At 44.1% G+C, this 14,711-nt stretch overlaps 2 protein-coding genes across 2 annotated transcripts; both read left to right on the top strand.

Moving 5' to 3' along the window:
- The first annotated feature begins 3,442 nt into the window (after positions 1-3,442).
- OR6P1 (olfactory receptor family 6 subfamily P member 1) lies at positions 3,443-4,396 on the top strand. The gene has a single exon (XM_072814613.1). The coding sequence runs from the start codon at positions 3,443-3,445 to the stop codon at positions 4,394-4,396; it is 954 nt and encodes a 317-aa protein (XP_072670714.1).
- A 9,033-nt stretch (positions 4,397-13,429) lies between these two features.
- OR6Y1 (olfactory receptor family 6 subfamily Y member 1) lies at positions 13,430-14,563 on the top strand. Its single transcript, XM_072814497.1, has 2 exons — positions 13,430-13,456; positions 13,580-14,563. The coding sequence occupies exons 1-2, from the start codon at positions 13,430-13,432 to the stop codon at positions 14,561-14,563; spliced, it is 1,011 nt and encodes a 336-aa protein (XP_072670598.1).
- Positions 14,564-14,711: the final 148 nt, after the last annotated feature.

Genomic DNA, 14,711 nt, shown 5'->3' with positions numbered 1-14,711 from the left:
CTGCAAAAGGGCTCCTGGTGTGTGCAAAAGGGCTCTTGGCAGGTGCAAAAGGGCTCCTGGTGGGTGCAAAAGGGCTCTTGGCAGGTGCAAAAGGGCTCTTGATCGGTGCAAAGGGCTCTTGGAGGGTGCAAAGGGCTCTTGATGGCTGCAAAAGGGCTCTTGGCAGGTGCAAAAGGGCTCTGGATCAGTGCAAAGTGCTCTTGGAAGGTGCAAAGGGCTCTTGGAGGGTGCAAAGGGCTCTTGGTGGCTGCAAAAGGGCTCTTGGTGGGTGCAAAGGGCTCTTGGCAGGTGCAAAAGGGCTCCTGGTGGGTGCAAAAGGGCTCTTGGTGGGTGCAAAAGGGGTCCTGGGGGGTGCAAAAAAGGTCCTGGCAGGTGCAAAAGGGCTCTTGGCGGGTGCAAAGGGCTCTCGGAGATGCAGGGATGGGGCACCCCAGGGAATCATTCGCTGGGCTGCAAATGTCTGATCAGCTCTTCTTAGAACTGATCCGCTAGACGAAGTATCCCTTCTCCTTCCCCCTTTGCTTTTCAAAACCTGTTGTCCCTTGGGCGAGGGAAGGCACAACCGACCCAGTGTGCGCAAGGGACGCGGGGGGACGTCGGTGTGGTGCCAGCTGGGCGCTGGGGGACAGAAGGACCAATGCCGGGCAGCCCGTCCTTTCTCAAGTCCGCCGTTTCCAGTCTATTTCTTTCAACACAATTGAAGGGAAGCTGATGGAGTTGTCAGCTAATAGATCAATAAAAGCCATTTTCATGATAGATGACTCTGCAATTTCTGGCACATAACTAATAGAAAGTTCAAATAATTTAGTGTTATTACTATAACAAAACGACTTCCATTCCCCGAGCTGTGGTGTATCAATGTCATTTATTTCCGTGAACTGCTTTCCTCAGTGTTTATATCTCCAAAATGAAAAATAAGAATGGAATGGATTCGGAAACTGCTCTCATTCTGATGATAAGTCGTCTTCACGGATGCGCACGAGAACGGAGAAAAAGTGCAGTCCACGTTATTATAAAATGATACGCCAGTAAAAAAAAAAAAAAGTAACATTTTTGAAGTATGTCATATTTTTATTGTTTTGGTGAAATGTATGCTGATTACAGAATAAAATCTAATAGGAAATCTTTTCAAAACATTTATAGCCTCCGGAGTACAAGAAACAAACCAACAACATGCAGATGGATATAGAGAAATCGACAAAAAGCTTGTGATTATAAAAATATATTACAATGCCTTGAATTATGGGTTCAGTGAGAAAAATAATGTAAAATTTCCATTTTTTTTAAACGACTCATGCACTCATGTAATTTTTGAAACAAGTATCCGTGGCACCAATGTTAAGATTTCACTGTCCAAAAAAAAAAAAAATTAAAGAAAAAAGGATTTCACTGACCGATAAAGGACCAATATAATCATTTCACTTAAAAAAAATAAATAAATACAAATTAAAATTAAAAAAATAATAATTTCACTTAAAATGTAATTACTCACACGCGGTGGACATTAGGTTTCGTGCAATTATTTAAATGTATGACCAAAAAACATTGATGTCTAGTTTACAATATGCAAGCTGATATATTGTCATCTTATTTTGTGTTTGTGATTGGGAATGGGTTTGTTGTAGTTGCTTTTGTCTTAATTTTTTTTTTTTAAACCTGAATAGAGTCGAGCCACAGGGTTGCATGAGTGCTGGGTGCACAACACCCTGATTCAGCTTCTCTACAGGTCGTGCCGGGCCACCCCGAGTGCACCTGCCATCTGTCACCACGCAGCCATTACTACGGTGTATTGTTTTTTCATGTTTGCATAAAGAAAAACAAATGTTAAGTTCCGCCAAAAATGAGAAGGCTTGATGATGCGTAGCACGTGACCCGATCTCAAGTCAGATGTCCCTGTTTGTCAGGGGCCCCCCGCTGGCAGCAGTGAGAGGAGGAGGCTGGCCAGGCTCAGAAGGGAGGTCGTGAGGCGTGCGATGCTCTCTTCCAACCTGGTGCCTCAACGGCGTATCAGCTTTCTGTTACGTTGCACACAAATTCCACACACTTGGTGGCACAGCAGTTGAGATCTACTCTGTCTGTGGGTTCTGGAGACCAGCAGTGTGGAATCAACGTGAAGATGTCGCCAGGCTGCACGTCCTCTGGAGGCTCCGGGGGAGAACACGCTCCTCGTCTCTGGGGCTGCGGGCTTTCTTCAGATTAGAGTCACACCACTTCCAGTCCTCAAGGCCGGCGTCTTCCAACCTCTGTGTCACCTCTGTGGGGCCTTCTCCTCTGTGTGTCTACTTCACGTTGCTCTCTGCCTCTTTCTTGTAAGGAAATTACAAGCAATCACACTTAAGGTCCAACTGAATAACGCAGGATAGACTACCATCTCCATAGCCTTAACTTAATCACACCCGCAAAGACTTTGTCAGACAATGTAAAGTTTACAGGTTCTGGAGATCAGGGTGTGGGCACGTTTAGGGGGTCCATGCTCCAACCTACAGCACCAACCCTGGCATGAGACAATCCGGGCACAGAAAATGTGCTCCAAAACAGCTATAAAATGAATGGGAAAATGATTCTTTTTTTTTTTTTTTTTTTTTTTTTTTTTTGGAGCAGGACTCTTTTAGCTCTCACACATCCTGCCTCTCTCAAAATAATTAATTAATCGATTAATTAATTAAAAAATAGGGCACCTGGGTGACTCAGTAGGTTGAACATCTGACTCTTGATTTCAGTTCAGTTCATGATCTCAGGGTTGTGAGATCAGCCCCACACTGGGGCTCCGAGCTGAGTGTGGGGCCTGCTTAGGATTATCTCTCTCTCTCTCTTCCTCTCCCCCACTCCCCTACTTGCACTCTCCCTCTCCCTCTTTCTAAAAATAATAATAAATTTTTTTAAAAAGAAAGTTTTTAGCTGATCTGTATTGAATTATCTCTCCAACTATTAGTGGCTATTTCCCAAACCAACCCTTCTTTATCCCATGCTCTTAGCCTACAGCTCAGTTATGTCTTTGAGCTACTAATTCCCCATTCCCTGGAGAGTAAAGCCTTCAGGCTCCAGCTTGCTATCCCTCCTTCTTTTATTCATTCACTCAACAAATATTGAATCCAGGTACTATGGGGTTATGGCTTTGCAGGAAGTGAAGGAAGAGCATGTTATAGTTAAGAAAACAAGAATTGAAATATTAAGACCTGTTCTGAAGTCACCCAGCAAGCACTTACCAAATTTCCACTGTAGTTAAGATCACTAAATCGTTGAGCACAATCCTCAAGTCTCTTCCCTTGAGGTGGGAGATGAAACGACAAAGTGAAGGAGCTAAATGATGTACTAATAGCGTACTATGGAGCATCTTCAGAGGGTTGTAACCTGGGGTTGTGGGGAGGTTAGCAGTTTGGACCCCCTGTCTCTCAGTATCTTGTTCTTCCTTTCCTTTCAGATAGGCAGGTGGACGGAGATGATGGGAAATTTGAGTGGAGGCCACATAGCAGATTTTATTTTGGTGGGCTTCCCAACCTCTCCACCCCTCCAGTTACTTCTCTTTGTCCTCTTCTTTGCAATTTACCTGTTGACACTGTTGGAGAATGCACTCATCGTTTCCACAATCTGGCTCACTCCAAGCCTTCACCGCCCGATGTACTTTTTCCTTGGCCATCTGTCCTTCCTGGAGCTGTGGTACATCAATGTCACAGTTCCTCGTCTTTTGGGAGCATTTCTTACCCAGGACCGTAGAGTCTCCTATGTAGGCTGCATGACCCAGCTCTACTTCTTCATTGCCCTAGCCTGCACCGAATGTGTCCTGCTGGCAGTCATGGCCTATGACCGCTACCTGGCCATCTGTGAGCCCCTCCGTTATCCTAGTCTCATGCCGTCCAGCCTGGCCATTCGCCTTGCTGCTTCCTCTTGGGGTGGTGGCTTCTTCAGCTCCATGATGAAGCTTCTTTTCATTTCCCGACTGTCCTACTGTGGGCCCAACATCATCAACCATTTTTTCTGTGATATCTCCCCACTACTCAACCTTACCTGCTCTGACAAGGAGCAAGCAGAACTAGTAGACTTCCTGTTGGCCCTGGTGATGATCCTGCTTCCTCTACTGGCTGTGGTTTCATCATATGCTGCCATCATTGCCACCATCCTGAGGATCCCTACTGCCCAGGGACGTCGCAAAGCCTTTTCCACCTGTGCCTCTCACCTGGCAGTGGTTGTCATCTACTACTCCTCCACCCTCTTCACCTATGCAAGGCCCCGGGCCATGTACACCTTCAACCACAACAAGATCATCTCTGTGCTCTATACGGTCATTGTACCATTCCTCAATCCAGCCATCTACTGCCTGAGGAACAAGGAGGTGAAGGATGCTCTCAGGAAGTTGGTTCTGGGCAGATGCCACTATCCTAGTGATGTCCCAGACTGATGTACAGCAGAACCTAGCAGGGTTCAGGGTCTTAAGGAAGGAACAGCATCCTAATAGTGCCACCTCAAGGAATCATAAAATAGGCTCAGAGAGAACACTGATCAATTAGTATGCAATTTTCTTAGATAGTATCTGGGAATCTCCTGATACAAAAGTTTATGAATCATTAGTCTTGTACAGGGTTTCCAAACTATGGTTGAATTAGCTGCATAAGACTCTCCTGGTGGTTTAGTAAGACACAAATTCCACCCCCCACCCTGCTGCCCTCAAATTGTAGAGAGTCTGGTAGAGCACCTCTAGGTTGCAACTCCACCATGCACAATTTCCAATGTCTTAGCAACTCTTGTTTCATAGCCCGTTTGAAATTCCCTACTCTAGACCAACTTCTTATTTCATAAATGAGAAAATATAAGAAAGGGGATTTACTGGTCGATATGTCAAAGTGATATAGGCTTTATTGCAGCAGTTTTCAAGGTCCAAATTCTCAAATCCCATTTCCATGAGAAATCACAGAAGTACAATTATTATACCCCAAGAACTGAAACTCGTGTCACCTAATCGATATTCTGTACAAGTCTCACACCCATTGCAAGTCAAGGAGGAGGAAGATGTAGTGTTGATATTCAGCGGTGTGTCTACCAATGAACATGGATAAATATCCATCTGCATCTTCCTTCTTTGACTCCCAGTGGGACACCAAGCTGGTTGACCTAATGAGTGTTGATTTAGTAGTAGGTAAAATGCAGTAGAAAGCTTTTATGTAGGTTGGTCTCAGAATCTTCTCCAGCAATATGGGCAGCTTTTGCCTTAATTAGTTGGGACCTGGATTATAGCATTTGCTAAATATTTTAAGTTTTTCTGCTGGGGCAAAAGAACAGAAAATGTCTTAATAAGAGACAGAATGAAGGGGTGAGGGGCGGGATGCAGATATCCATCTGTAGAGTGAGTGACATGCCTCAAACTCAAAGCCTGAATTATAGGCATTCTTCCAACTTCCTTTGATTTTTGGAAACTTGCTTGAATTGCTTACAGAGATTTTCACATCCTGACTCAGGGTTACATTCTGTACATTTGAACCATAGCCAATGTTTCTTTAGTTGTGGGATATGTAGAAGAGTAAAAAAAAAAAAAAAAGCAATATTGAACAAATATTCATAAATACAAATTGTCCTAATTGATGCATCTGCTCATTCTGGACTAGGCTTGGGGGGAGAAAAAGATGATTGTTTATTAAAGAATCTACTTGCTCAATAATCATTTTAGGTTTTCCAGAATCTAAAATGAAATAACAACAACAGAAACAAAGAAATCTGACACTTTTAAAAGTGTAAGTTGCTTTATTTCTTTTTTTTTTTTAAGTTGCTTTATTTCCATGAAATTTCTAAATAGCCTTTTAAAGAATCATCTCTGGGATTGGCTCCGTGTACCTTCCCCTCATTATGTTCTCTTTTCCTTTCATAGAGTTATGGAAGTCACGGCGTTTTATGGGAAGAATTCTGCTCCTAAAACCAAGAAATGTCGCTTTGATCCTAGTTTTACTTTTGATAAGTCCCTGTTACAATCAAAATATTATCACCTACCTCATACGCTTGCTGCAAATATCAAATAAATAATGTATGTGGGAGTGAAGTGTTAAAAATCTCTTCTCTCTGTAGGTAAATTTCACCTTGAATTAGCTTTCTTTTCTTCCCCCAGCTTTATCGAAACACTGCTGACAAATAAAATTGAAAGCATATAATGCGACGACTTGACATTCATACACACTGAGAAAAAATTCACCTTCCGTTACCTTTCTAGCTCAGGGCCCTTGGAAGCCTGGTAAATGCTACTAAGCAGCATTGTCTAGGGTACAAATGAGCCCCGATGAGTAAAAGTCCTCTGGACTGGGAAAATAATGACAGTATTAAAAGCTTCTGGGGTCAGTCACAGCTTCAGGCTACTTTTGAGACTTGGGGTGCCTTTCGTTGGGAGCCCTGGACACCGGAGACATCGCAGAACTGTTAGGAGAGACGACTGCTCTTTGGGCCTTGAGGGCTCCAAGTCAAGGTGGACCAGGTGTCCCTGTGTGAGAACCTCATGGCCTCACCCCTGCCCTGTGACTTTGAATTCCAGAGACTACTTCCCGAGTCAGCTTCCAGCACTCCTTCCCCAGAAGAGAAATCCCAGGTGTCGCCCTGCCCGCCTGCTGTTTCACTGTCCTGTTTTATTCTAAGGGAAGCTGATGCCGAGAGAGCATGCGTGCAAGTGGGCAGAGGGGCCAGGGGAGAGGGAGAGGGAATCACATACAGATGGCCTTGCTGAACCCAGAGCCCGAGGCGGGGCTTGATCCCAAGGCCCCGAGATCATGACCTGAGATGAAATCAAGAGTTGGACACTTAACTGACGGAGCCACCCAGGAGCCCCTCAAGTATTTTTTTTAATTAAATGATAAAAATTAATTCTCATTTGTTGGAGTCACTGTAATGTGTGCTTTCTTTTCTTTTTATCCTAATATACCCGATATAACATATTCATCTAATTTTTGCCTTGTGTTCTTTTAGAATTTTTCAATTGATTTTTTGTTTTAGGGTTTTTAAAAAAAATTCAAATGAAATGTATTTTTCTAAGTTGCCAGATTAAGATCATGATGTCTCCCCCCACACCCCCTCTCTCATCATTCCATGAAACGTGAGATTTACTGTCTCTTCAAAGTTGTAATTCACAGGTTAGCCTGAGAGAAGTTGGCCATTTCCCCGACGCTACACCCACAGTCCCAGGCGCTACTACAAGTCAGTTTCATATTCTTTTATTTTACTACACTTTATTTTATTTCATTTTGTTTTCTTTCTTTCTTTTTTTTATAATAAATTTATTTTTTATTGGTGTTCAATTTGCCTGCAAATGACGTATCGGAGAAAGGGCTAGTTTCCAAGATCTATTTCTTTCTCTTTAGGTTATGAACGTGCTCAGTGGAGCCGACTTTCCATGGGAGAGGGATAACAGAAAGGGAACAAGGGAGAGCGTTGTGTTCATTATGAATCTTTAAATAAATGTAATTTATTTTACAACAGGGGCACTATTCATCACAATTAACTAAAAATGCTCATACACTTAAGAAGAAACCATAAGCTGTGTGATTTTTCATTCTTAAAACAATGCATAGGGATCCCTGGGTGGCGCAGCGGTTTGGCGCCTGCCTTTGGCCCAGGGCGCGATCCTGGAGACCCGGGATCGAATCCCACATCGGGCTCCCGGTGCATGGAGCCTGCTTCTCCCTCTGCCTATGTCTCTGCCTCTCTCTCTCTCTCTCTGTGACTATCATAAATAAATAAAAAAAAAAAAAAAAAAAAAAAAAAAAAAAAAAAAAAAAAAAACAATGCATAGAAAACACAAAATGTGGTTATTTGCCTCAAAATTTTAGTAATGAGAGGAAATAGAAAACATACGATTTTCAGAAACGATAAAATGCAAGGAAAATTACGGATTTTTCCAGTAAACTTCAACTTTTACATTTAAAAATCCCTCTATTTCTCCTTTCCAAAGCTAAATGCCTTATTGATCCTGAATATGCTTCCAGAGTCAGACATATCACAATATATAACCTCTGCGCTTTTTCTTGCTCAACTGAAAGCTTAGTCTCTATATTTTTAATATGATATTAACTTTTTTTTCTGTGACAAGAAACAATAAAGAGCTACTTAGAATTCCTTTTTTGCTTTAAGCACTCAGAGTTCTAACTGCAGCTTTTTTTCTTTGTACCAAGGAATGACTGTAAACAGTCATAACAAGAAAAGATGCTATTTTGTTTTATTAACTTTTGGGTTAATGTTAGCACTGCCTTTTAAAGATGAGGAACGTGGTGCTTGGAGAGGCTTGGGAATTTGCCTCACAGAGCTAACAGAGAGCAATGAAAACTCATGTTTTTCTTTTTTTATCGACTACATTTGATTTGACATGACATTGTGTGGATTTAAGTGTGTACAACGTGTTAAAATTTGATAATGTTTACATATTGTAATATGATTGTCTTCGTAGCTATATTCATCGCATTACATAATTATAGTCCCACATTGTTGTCTATACTCCTTATACTGTGCATTGAAAACTATGGCTTGTTTGCTCTCCGTTCAAGCGTGTACCCTAAACACTGTGAGTCTTACCACCTCCTCACCCCCACTCCCCGGTAATCGCATCCTGACATCTGTTTTGTATGAGTTTGACTTTTTCTTTCAAGGTTCCACACGTTAGTGATACCGTTTAGTACTTGTCTTTATCTGACTTAACTCACTGAGCATAATGTTCTCAAGGCTCATCCGTGTTGTCTCACATGGCGGGATTCTCTCCTTTCTCATGGCCAAATTCTCATGGCACGTCTTTTTTCATCTATTCATCCACTGATGGGCATTTAGGTTGATTTCTTGGCTACGCGTCTTGGCTACTGTGAATAATGCTGTAATAATGAACGTGGGGATGCGTATGTCTCTTTGAAATGCATACGTGTCCCTTTAGCTATTGAGTTCCTGATGTGTGAGAGTCGCGTAGGTGTGTAGAGCTGGTTCTTGTGTGCATAACACCTAAGGTGTTTGAAGTTTGTGTGTGTGTGTGTGTATACTTGGGCCCCCAAATAAGAGTCCATGAATGCCATTCTGACTTTCTGCTGAATGACTTTGGTTATAGTGCTATCTTCTAGTATAAGAATGTGTAAGTATAAAGGATCCTGTTATTTGTGAGCCCAATTTCCGGAAAGAGAATACACGTGCACACACATGCACACACAGGCTTCCCCTCACCTTCCTCTGCCCCAAAGTCTGACAGGGAGGAAGACCGTGTGCATCAAGCCTAAGATCTCTCTTGAGCCATTTAGCTTGCCAGCTCTTCCCTTAGTATTCCACCCAGGTCCCCTCGGGGAGGCGAGGCGAAAGGCCAAATACTTTCCTGAGGGCTGGTGTCTGCAGAGAGGTCCCCTGTGGGTGGGAGGGGGTTGGTGTGTGCTCCTCCAGTAGCTTGGAGGCAGGCAGAGCACAAATAGCTCATTCTGTGCCTTCTTCAAGCTGAGCAGAGACACAACCAGCACCTCTTGAGCTTGGAGATATTGTCTTCTTCCTTTTGGTCTACATGGTCTCTCCTCTTTTCTCAGTCCAAAGTGGCCATGTCTGACGAGGCTGGGAGAAGAGTCCTAAGTTACATCCCTGGGAAAATGGTGGGTTGAAAAAAGACTCTCAGGTATTTCCTGGGGATGACGGACAATCATTTTTATCTCAATCACTGATTCTCGGGAGCTTTCGTTTTATGGATATTTAAAACTAGTTGTCTTCTTTGAGCTTATCGCGGGAAGTAGCTACAGGGTATAGCTGGGGAATGAACTTAGTACACATCTGCATTCATTCCACTTCAACAATATCTGTCTATCGCCTGTATATATTAAGCCACAGGAAGAGGTATTGTGTAATAAAGGTTGTCGTATCATTTTAAGACTCTACTGTAATAACCCACTCTAGATAAAATAAGCCTGAGTCTGAACTGTTGTCCAGGGATGTGTGCTCCTGAAGATACCTCCCTTTAATGCATCAGCCCACCTGTATGCCTTGCAAAGTGCAGAGTTCACGCGTACAGTGACCTAGGGAACAGACAGAGAGAAAATGGCAGAGATAATAGAATGATTATGAGAGAACAAGAAAGAGTATGTGTGTTGGGGGGGGGCCGGGGGTGGAAGACAGGTATGTGAGTATGTGTGTGTTTCTCCATTAAATGAGGACAGGGTCTGGCAAAGGTAATGGTGCCTGCAGGTTTGGTGACTTACAACTCCTTAGAAGATTTCACTTCTCTTTGTGCGTGGTTCCATAAGAGGAAGTTGGTGACAGTCATCTCTGGGTCAACTGGGCACCATGATGTTTGTCCTGGCTAATGCCCTATGGTGCGGATCACATGAAATAATGCTCCTTCGGATATTGTACAGTGATATGCAAACGTGAGGCCTCAACTGGCTGTGAAAATGCTGCCATAGAGTCAGCACATTATCCTCAGGGATGCACCTGCTGCCTAACTTCTGCTGGAGCAAAGGCTGTAACTCTCTGAGCCTTGCTCTCTTCCTCCTCTATCTGTCAGACGGACCCAATAAAGGACCTTGGAAGCCACAAGATGGGACTAAGATGACCTAGTTCTGGAGATTGAGACCTAGACCCCTCACTACATTTACATTGTGTGGGACTATTGGCAAAGCATACTACATATTCACCTCTATATGTCTACGTATATATACATACACATATATACGTGTTATGTATATGGAGGATTTCGAGGCTCAAATATGATCATACTGTACCTCCAATTCTTTCCCTCTTTTATTTGACTTTTCCTCTTTTTTAAAGATTTTATTTATTTACTCATGAGAGACAGAGAGAGAGAGAGAGAGAGAAACTGAGGGAGAAGCAGGCTCCATGCAGGGAGCCCGACGCGCGACTCGATCCCGGGTCTCCAGGATCACACCCCAGGCAGAAGGCAGCACTAAACCGCTGAGCCACCGGGGCTGCCCTGACTTTTCCTCTCTTATTTGACTTTATTTGACCTTTCCTCTTTTATTTGACTGTTGGAAAACAAAGCTAATTCCATGCTTAAATGATAAAACTTGCTTAGTCCAATGGTTTTGATATGATTCGATATACTTCCTTCTTTTCCCTTTTCCCCCTATCCTCATCTTGTGCTCATGTACCCGGCAGTACTGCCTCTGGACGCTTACATTCCTGTGGGGAGTACAGAAAGGAGATCACAGCACCTGTAAGAACATCCCCCGCTCACTGTATGTGCTAATTCTTAGTCTTAAATTCCATGCGCTGCCTTCATTTCCAGCTTCAGGTCTGAGGCATCTCCTCTGAGAATGACAGTGCCTGATGCTAAAGTCCTGACAATAATACATTGCATCGTCCCATTTGTGGGGAACCCTGGATGGGTTCCAGGGAGACAGGACTTCTGGGTATAATGTCCTCCTTACTCTTAGCTGGAATATAAAAATGCAAGTGGGAAGGAGCCCAGGGACATGGTTCTGGAGACCGGTGTCCTATTACGGTGAATCAAAGACATGCCTCCCAAACAGAAATGTCACCCCCCTGTCCCCCACCCCCAGTAGCTGGAAACAGGTTGATTCCAAGTGTCCATTTTCCAGGACAGAGGTGTGCTGAGGAAAAGCCTCAACTATTTGTTAATAGGTTTCAGGCTGGTTGGACTCTCGAACTCAGAGAAGAGAAGAAAGTAGCTGAGAGAAGCTCAGGGTTCACAGACCTTGCCTTGTTTGTGAGCTCCACCATCCCCACTCTGCCTCATGAATGCTAGGCCATGGCAAGCAGGGGCCATTCTGGGGTGTGTGTGTGTGTATGGGGGTGTGGGTGTGTGTGAATTAAAGGCTGAGTTCCAACAGAAAACAAATTAGTTGAATTTGCACTATTAGACATTGTGTGGTTTTGGTTTATCCGTATCTGTTTTCCTCTCTAACGTGGAAAACTACGAGGTGACCGTTATGCCTTTCTGTAGGGTCCTAGAGCGAGGTGCCCGTAGCAAGCGGCCAGAGCATGGCGTGGGGAGCCATTGTCCAGGTCAGGAAAAACAGACCGCCTTCCCCGGTGTGCCCCACGTGTCCTGCACACAGCAGGGCTGTTGGGAAACAGAGAACAAGAGAGGCCGGTTTTGGAGAAGTGTGGGAGGGAGGAATCAGGCCATAGGACCCAGGGAGAGTCTGGGGAGGGCGAAACATGCAGCATGGGAGGTGCAGGGTGATGCTCAGCTGGCCTGGAAGGAGACTGTACCCTGGGGCGGGGGGCGAGGGGAATGCAGGAGGCTCACTGAACGCATAAGGCACTGGAGTTCTCCGTTTTTTTTCTGATACTATTTTCAAGCAACTTGTGTGTCCTTTAATCTAATACCCCTGGGAAGGACCTACAGTCCCCTCCCTTCTCATTAACCATGGCTGTGGTTTCCACCACGTAGACCTGCGTTGGTTTTTTTGTTTTTCTGTTTTTTTTTGTTTTTTGGGGGGAGCAGACTGTTGGGAGAATTAGCCGGGTATTCTGGAAAGGCCACAGCAAATGTCCACAGGATTTTATTATTTATTTATTTATTTATTTATTTATTTATTTATTTATTTATTTTAATAATAAATTCATTTTTTATTGGTGTTCAATTTGCCAACATACAGAATAACACCTGGTGCTCATCCCGTCAAGTGCCCCCCTCAGTGCCCATCACCCAGTCACCCCCACCCCCCTCCTCCCCTTCTACGACCCCTAGTTCATTTTCCAGAGTTAGGAGTCTTCACGTTCTGTCTCCCTTTCTGATATTTCCTACCCATTTCTTCTCCCTTCCCTTTTATTCCCTTTCACTATTATTTAAACTTGAAAGCTCATTTGATGTTTACAGATGTAATGAAATTATATTATACCCACCTTGAAAATAGAAGAACTAGTATTCTGAAAATGAAATCGTATGCTCATTTTGTTGGAGTGAGACCAAGGTGTGATTTGCTGTGTTTTTTCCAAACTCCTAATCAAGACTCCATACAATGGATTGGATCAAAGAAAACATTACCTTTTAAGTTATCTGTTTGGTTTTGCTTTCCAAGAAGCTGGTGAATATTCATATCAAATGTGCTATGAACCCTGTGTGTTTGCTCAAATATTGCCTCATTCAAGCTTTCTGATCTTGTTAAATAGGAAAAAAAAAAGAAAGAAACAAAGCAAAATAGCAGAATTCTTTCGTTACAGGTAAGTGGGCTTATAAGACTTCTCCAGAGTCATACAGATTATCCCTGGGGGATGGACACCTGAATCGCCTGCCTCCTTTCCATATGTAGTAGATTGGGTTTCTTGCTTATAGCGAAGGGGTGGTTTGAAGGCCATCCTCCTATGCCCGACAGAGATGTTCTCGAAAGGCACAGAACTAACTGGGAGTCATAAGTTTCCACTTTCACTTCTGTAGGACCTTGAATGTGTTCTCTCTCTCTCGGCTTAATTTGAAAAAAAAAATTAAAACATAACCTCCCTAAAGTACATTTTTTGCTCAAAAGCTATGGTTCTGATCACCAACGAGGAGGAAGTAAGGTCAAAAGGCAGGAGAACTTCTATTGTGCTGAGTTTTCTGGGCGCGGGCTCTATCGATGTCAGTAACCACGGGCTGGTGCTCAGGCCTGGACAAAACTGATTTTGTCTGTGCCCACAGCCAGTGACGATCACCAAGGTTCTGGAAGTGGATAACGATACAGCGACCATCCATTTCATTCTCCTGGGATTTCCAACACGGCCAGCCTTCCAGCTGTTCCTCTTTTTTGTGTTCCTGGCAGCTTACCTGCTGACCCTGCTGGAGAACGCTCTCATCATCCTGGCCATTCGCAGTGATGGACAGTTGCACAAACCCATGTACTTCTTCCTGAGCAACCTCTCCTTCCTGGAGATGTGGTATGTCACGGTCATCAGCCCCAAGATGCTGGGCGACTTCCTCAGCCATGACAAGACCATCTCCTTCAATGGCTGCATGACTCAACTGTACTTCTTTGTGACCTTTGTCTGCACGGAGTACATCCTCCTTGCTGTTATGGCCTTTGACCGCCATGTAGCCATTTGTAATCCTCTACGCTATCCAGTCATCATGACCAACCAGCTGTGTGGTACATTGGCTGCGGGATGCTGGCTCTGTGGGCTCGTGACTGCCATGATTAAGATGGTTTTCATAGCCCGACTCCACTACTGTGGCACCCCCCACATCAATCACTACTTTTGTGATATTTCTCCTCTCCTCAATGTCTCTTGTGAGGACTCCTCACAGGCTGAGCTAGTGGACTTCTTCTTGGCCCTCATGGTCATTGCCGTCCCCCTTTGTGTAGTGGTGGCATCTTACGCCACCATTCTCAGCACCATCATCAGGATCCCTTCTACACAGGGCCGCCAAAAGGCGTTTTCCACCTGTGCCTCTCACCTGACGGTTGTAATCCTCTTCTACTCTACAACCCTTTTCACCTATGCCCGCCCCAAGCTCATGTACGCCTATAACTCCAACAAAGCGGTGTCTGTGCTCTACACTGTCATCGTCCCCCTGCTCAACCCCATCATCTACTGTCTGAGGAACCGTGAAGTAAAGGCAGCCCTCAAGAAGACCATACTTTGCAAAGGAAGTGGGCCCGGGGAAGACGTGGCTTTGAGGAATTAAAAATTTTATAGAGTCCCTTCAGGCCTGGGTGCAGAGATGACTTCACGCCTCACAGTCCACACTCAGCCCTTTGCTTATCTATCGGCCTCCAGTACCGATCCCCTGTGTGTGCGTACATACATGAATGCGCTATAGAACCATATCCCCA

This window comes from Canis lupus, chromosome 38 (assembly GCF_048164855.1).
Source record: "Canis lupus baileyi chromosome 38, mCanLup2.hap1, whole genome shotgun sequence".
Lineage (NCBI taxonomy): Eukaryota > Metazoa > Chordata > Mammalia > Carnivora > Canidae > Canis > Canis lupus.
Note: the sequence above shows the minus strand (reverse complement) of the source record. Positions and strands in the feature narration are given on the sequence as shown.

Bases quoted from the DNA above. Each gene is read 5' to 3' on its own strand.
- OR6P1 (XM_072814613.1), top strand. From the start codon at position 3,443: ATGGGAAATTTGAGTGGAGGCCACATAGCAGATTTTATTTTGGTGGGC.
- OR6Y1 (XM_072814497.1), top strand. From the start codon at position 13,430: ATGGTTCTGATCACCAACGAGGAGGAA. The intron at 13,457-13,579 runs GTAAGGTCAAAA...CTGTGCCCACAG, and splicing joins TGATCACCAACGAGGAGGAA to CCAGTGACGATCACCAAGGT.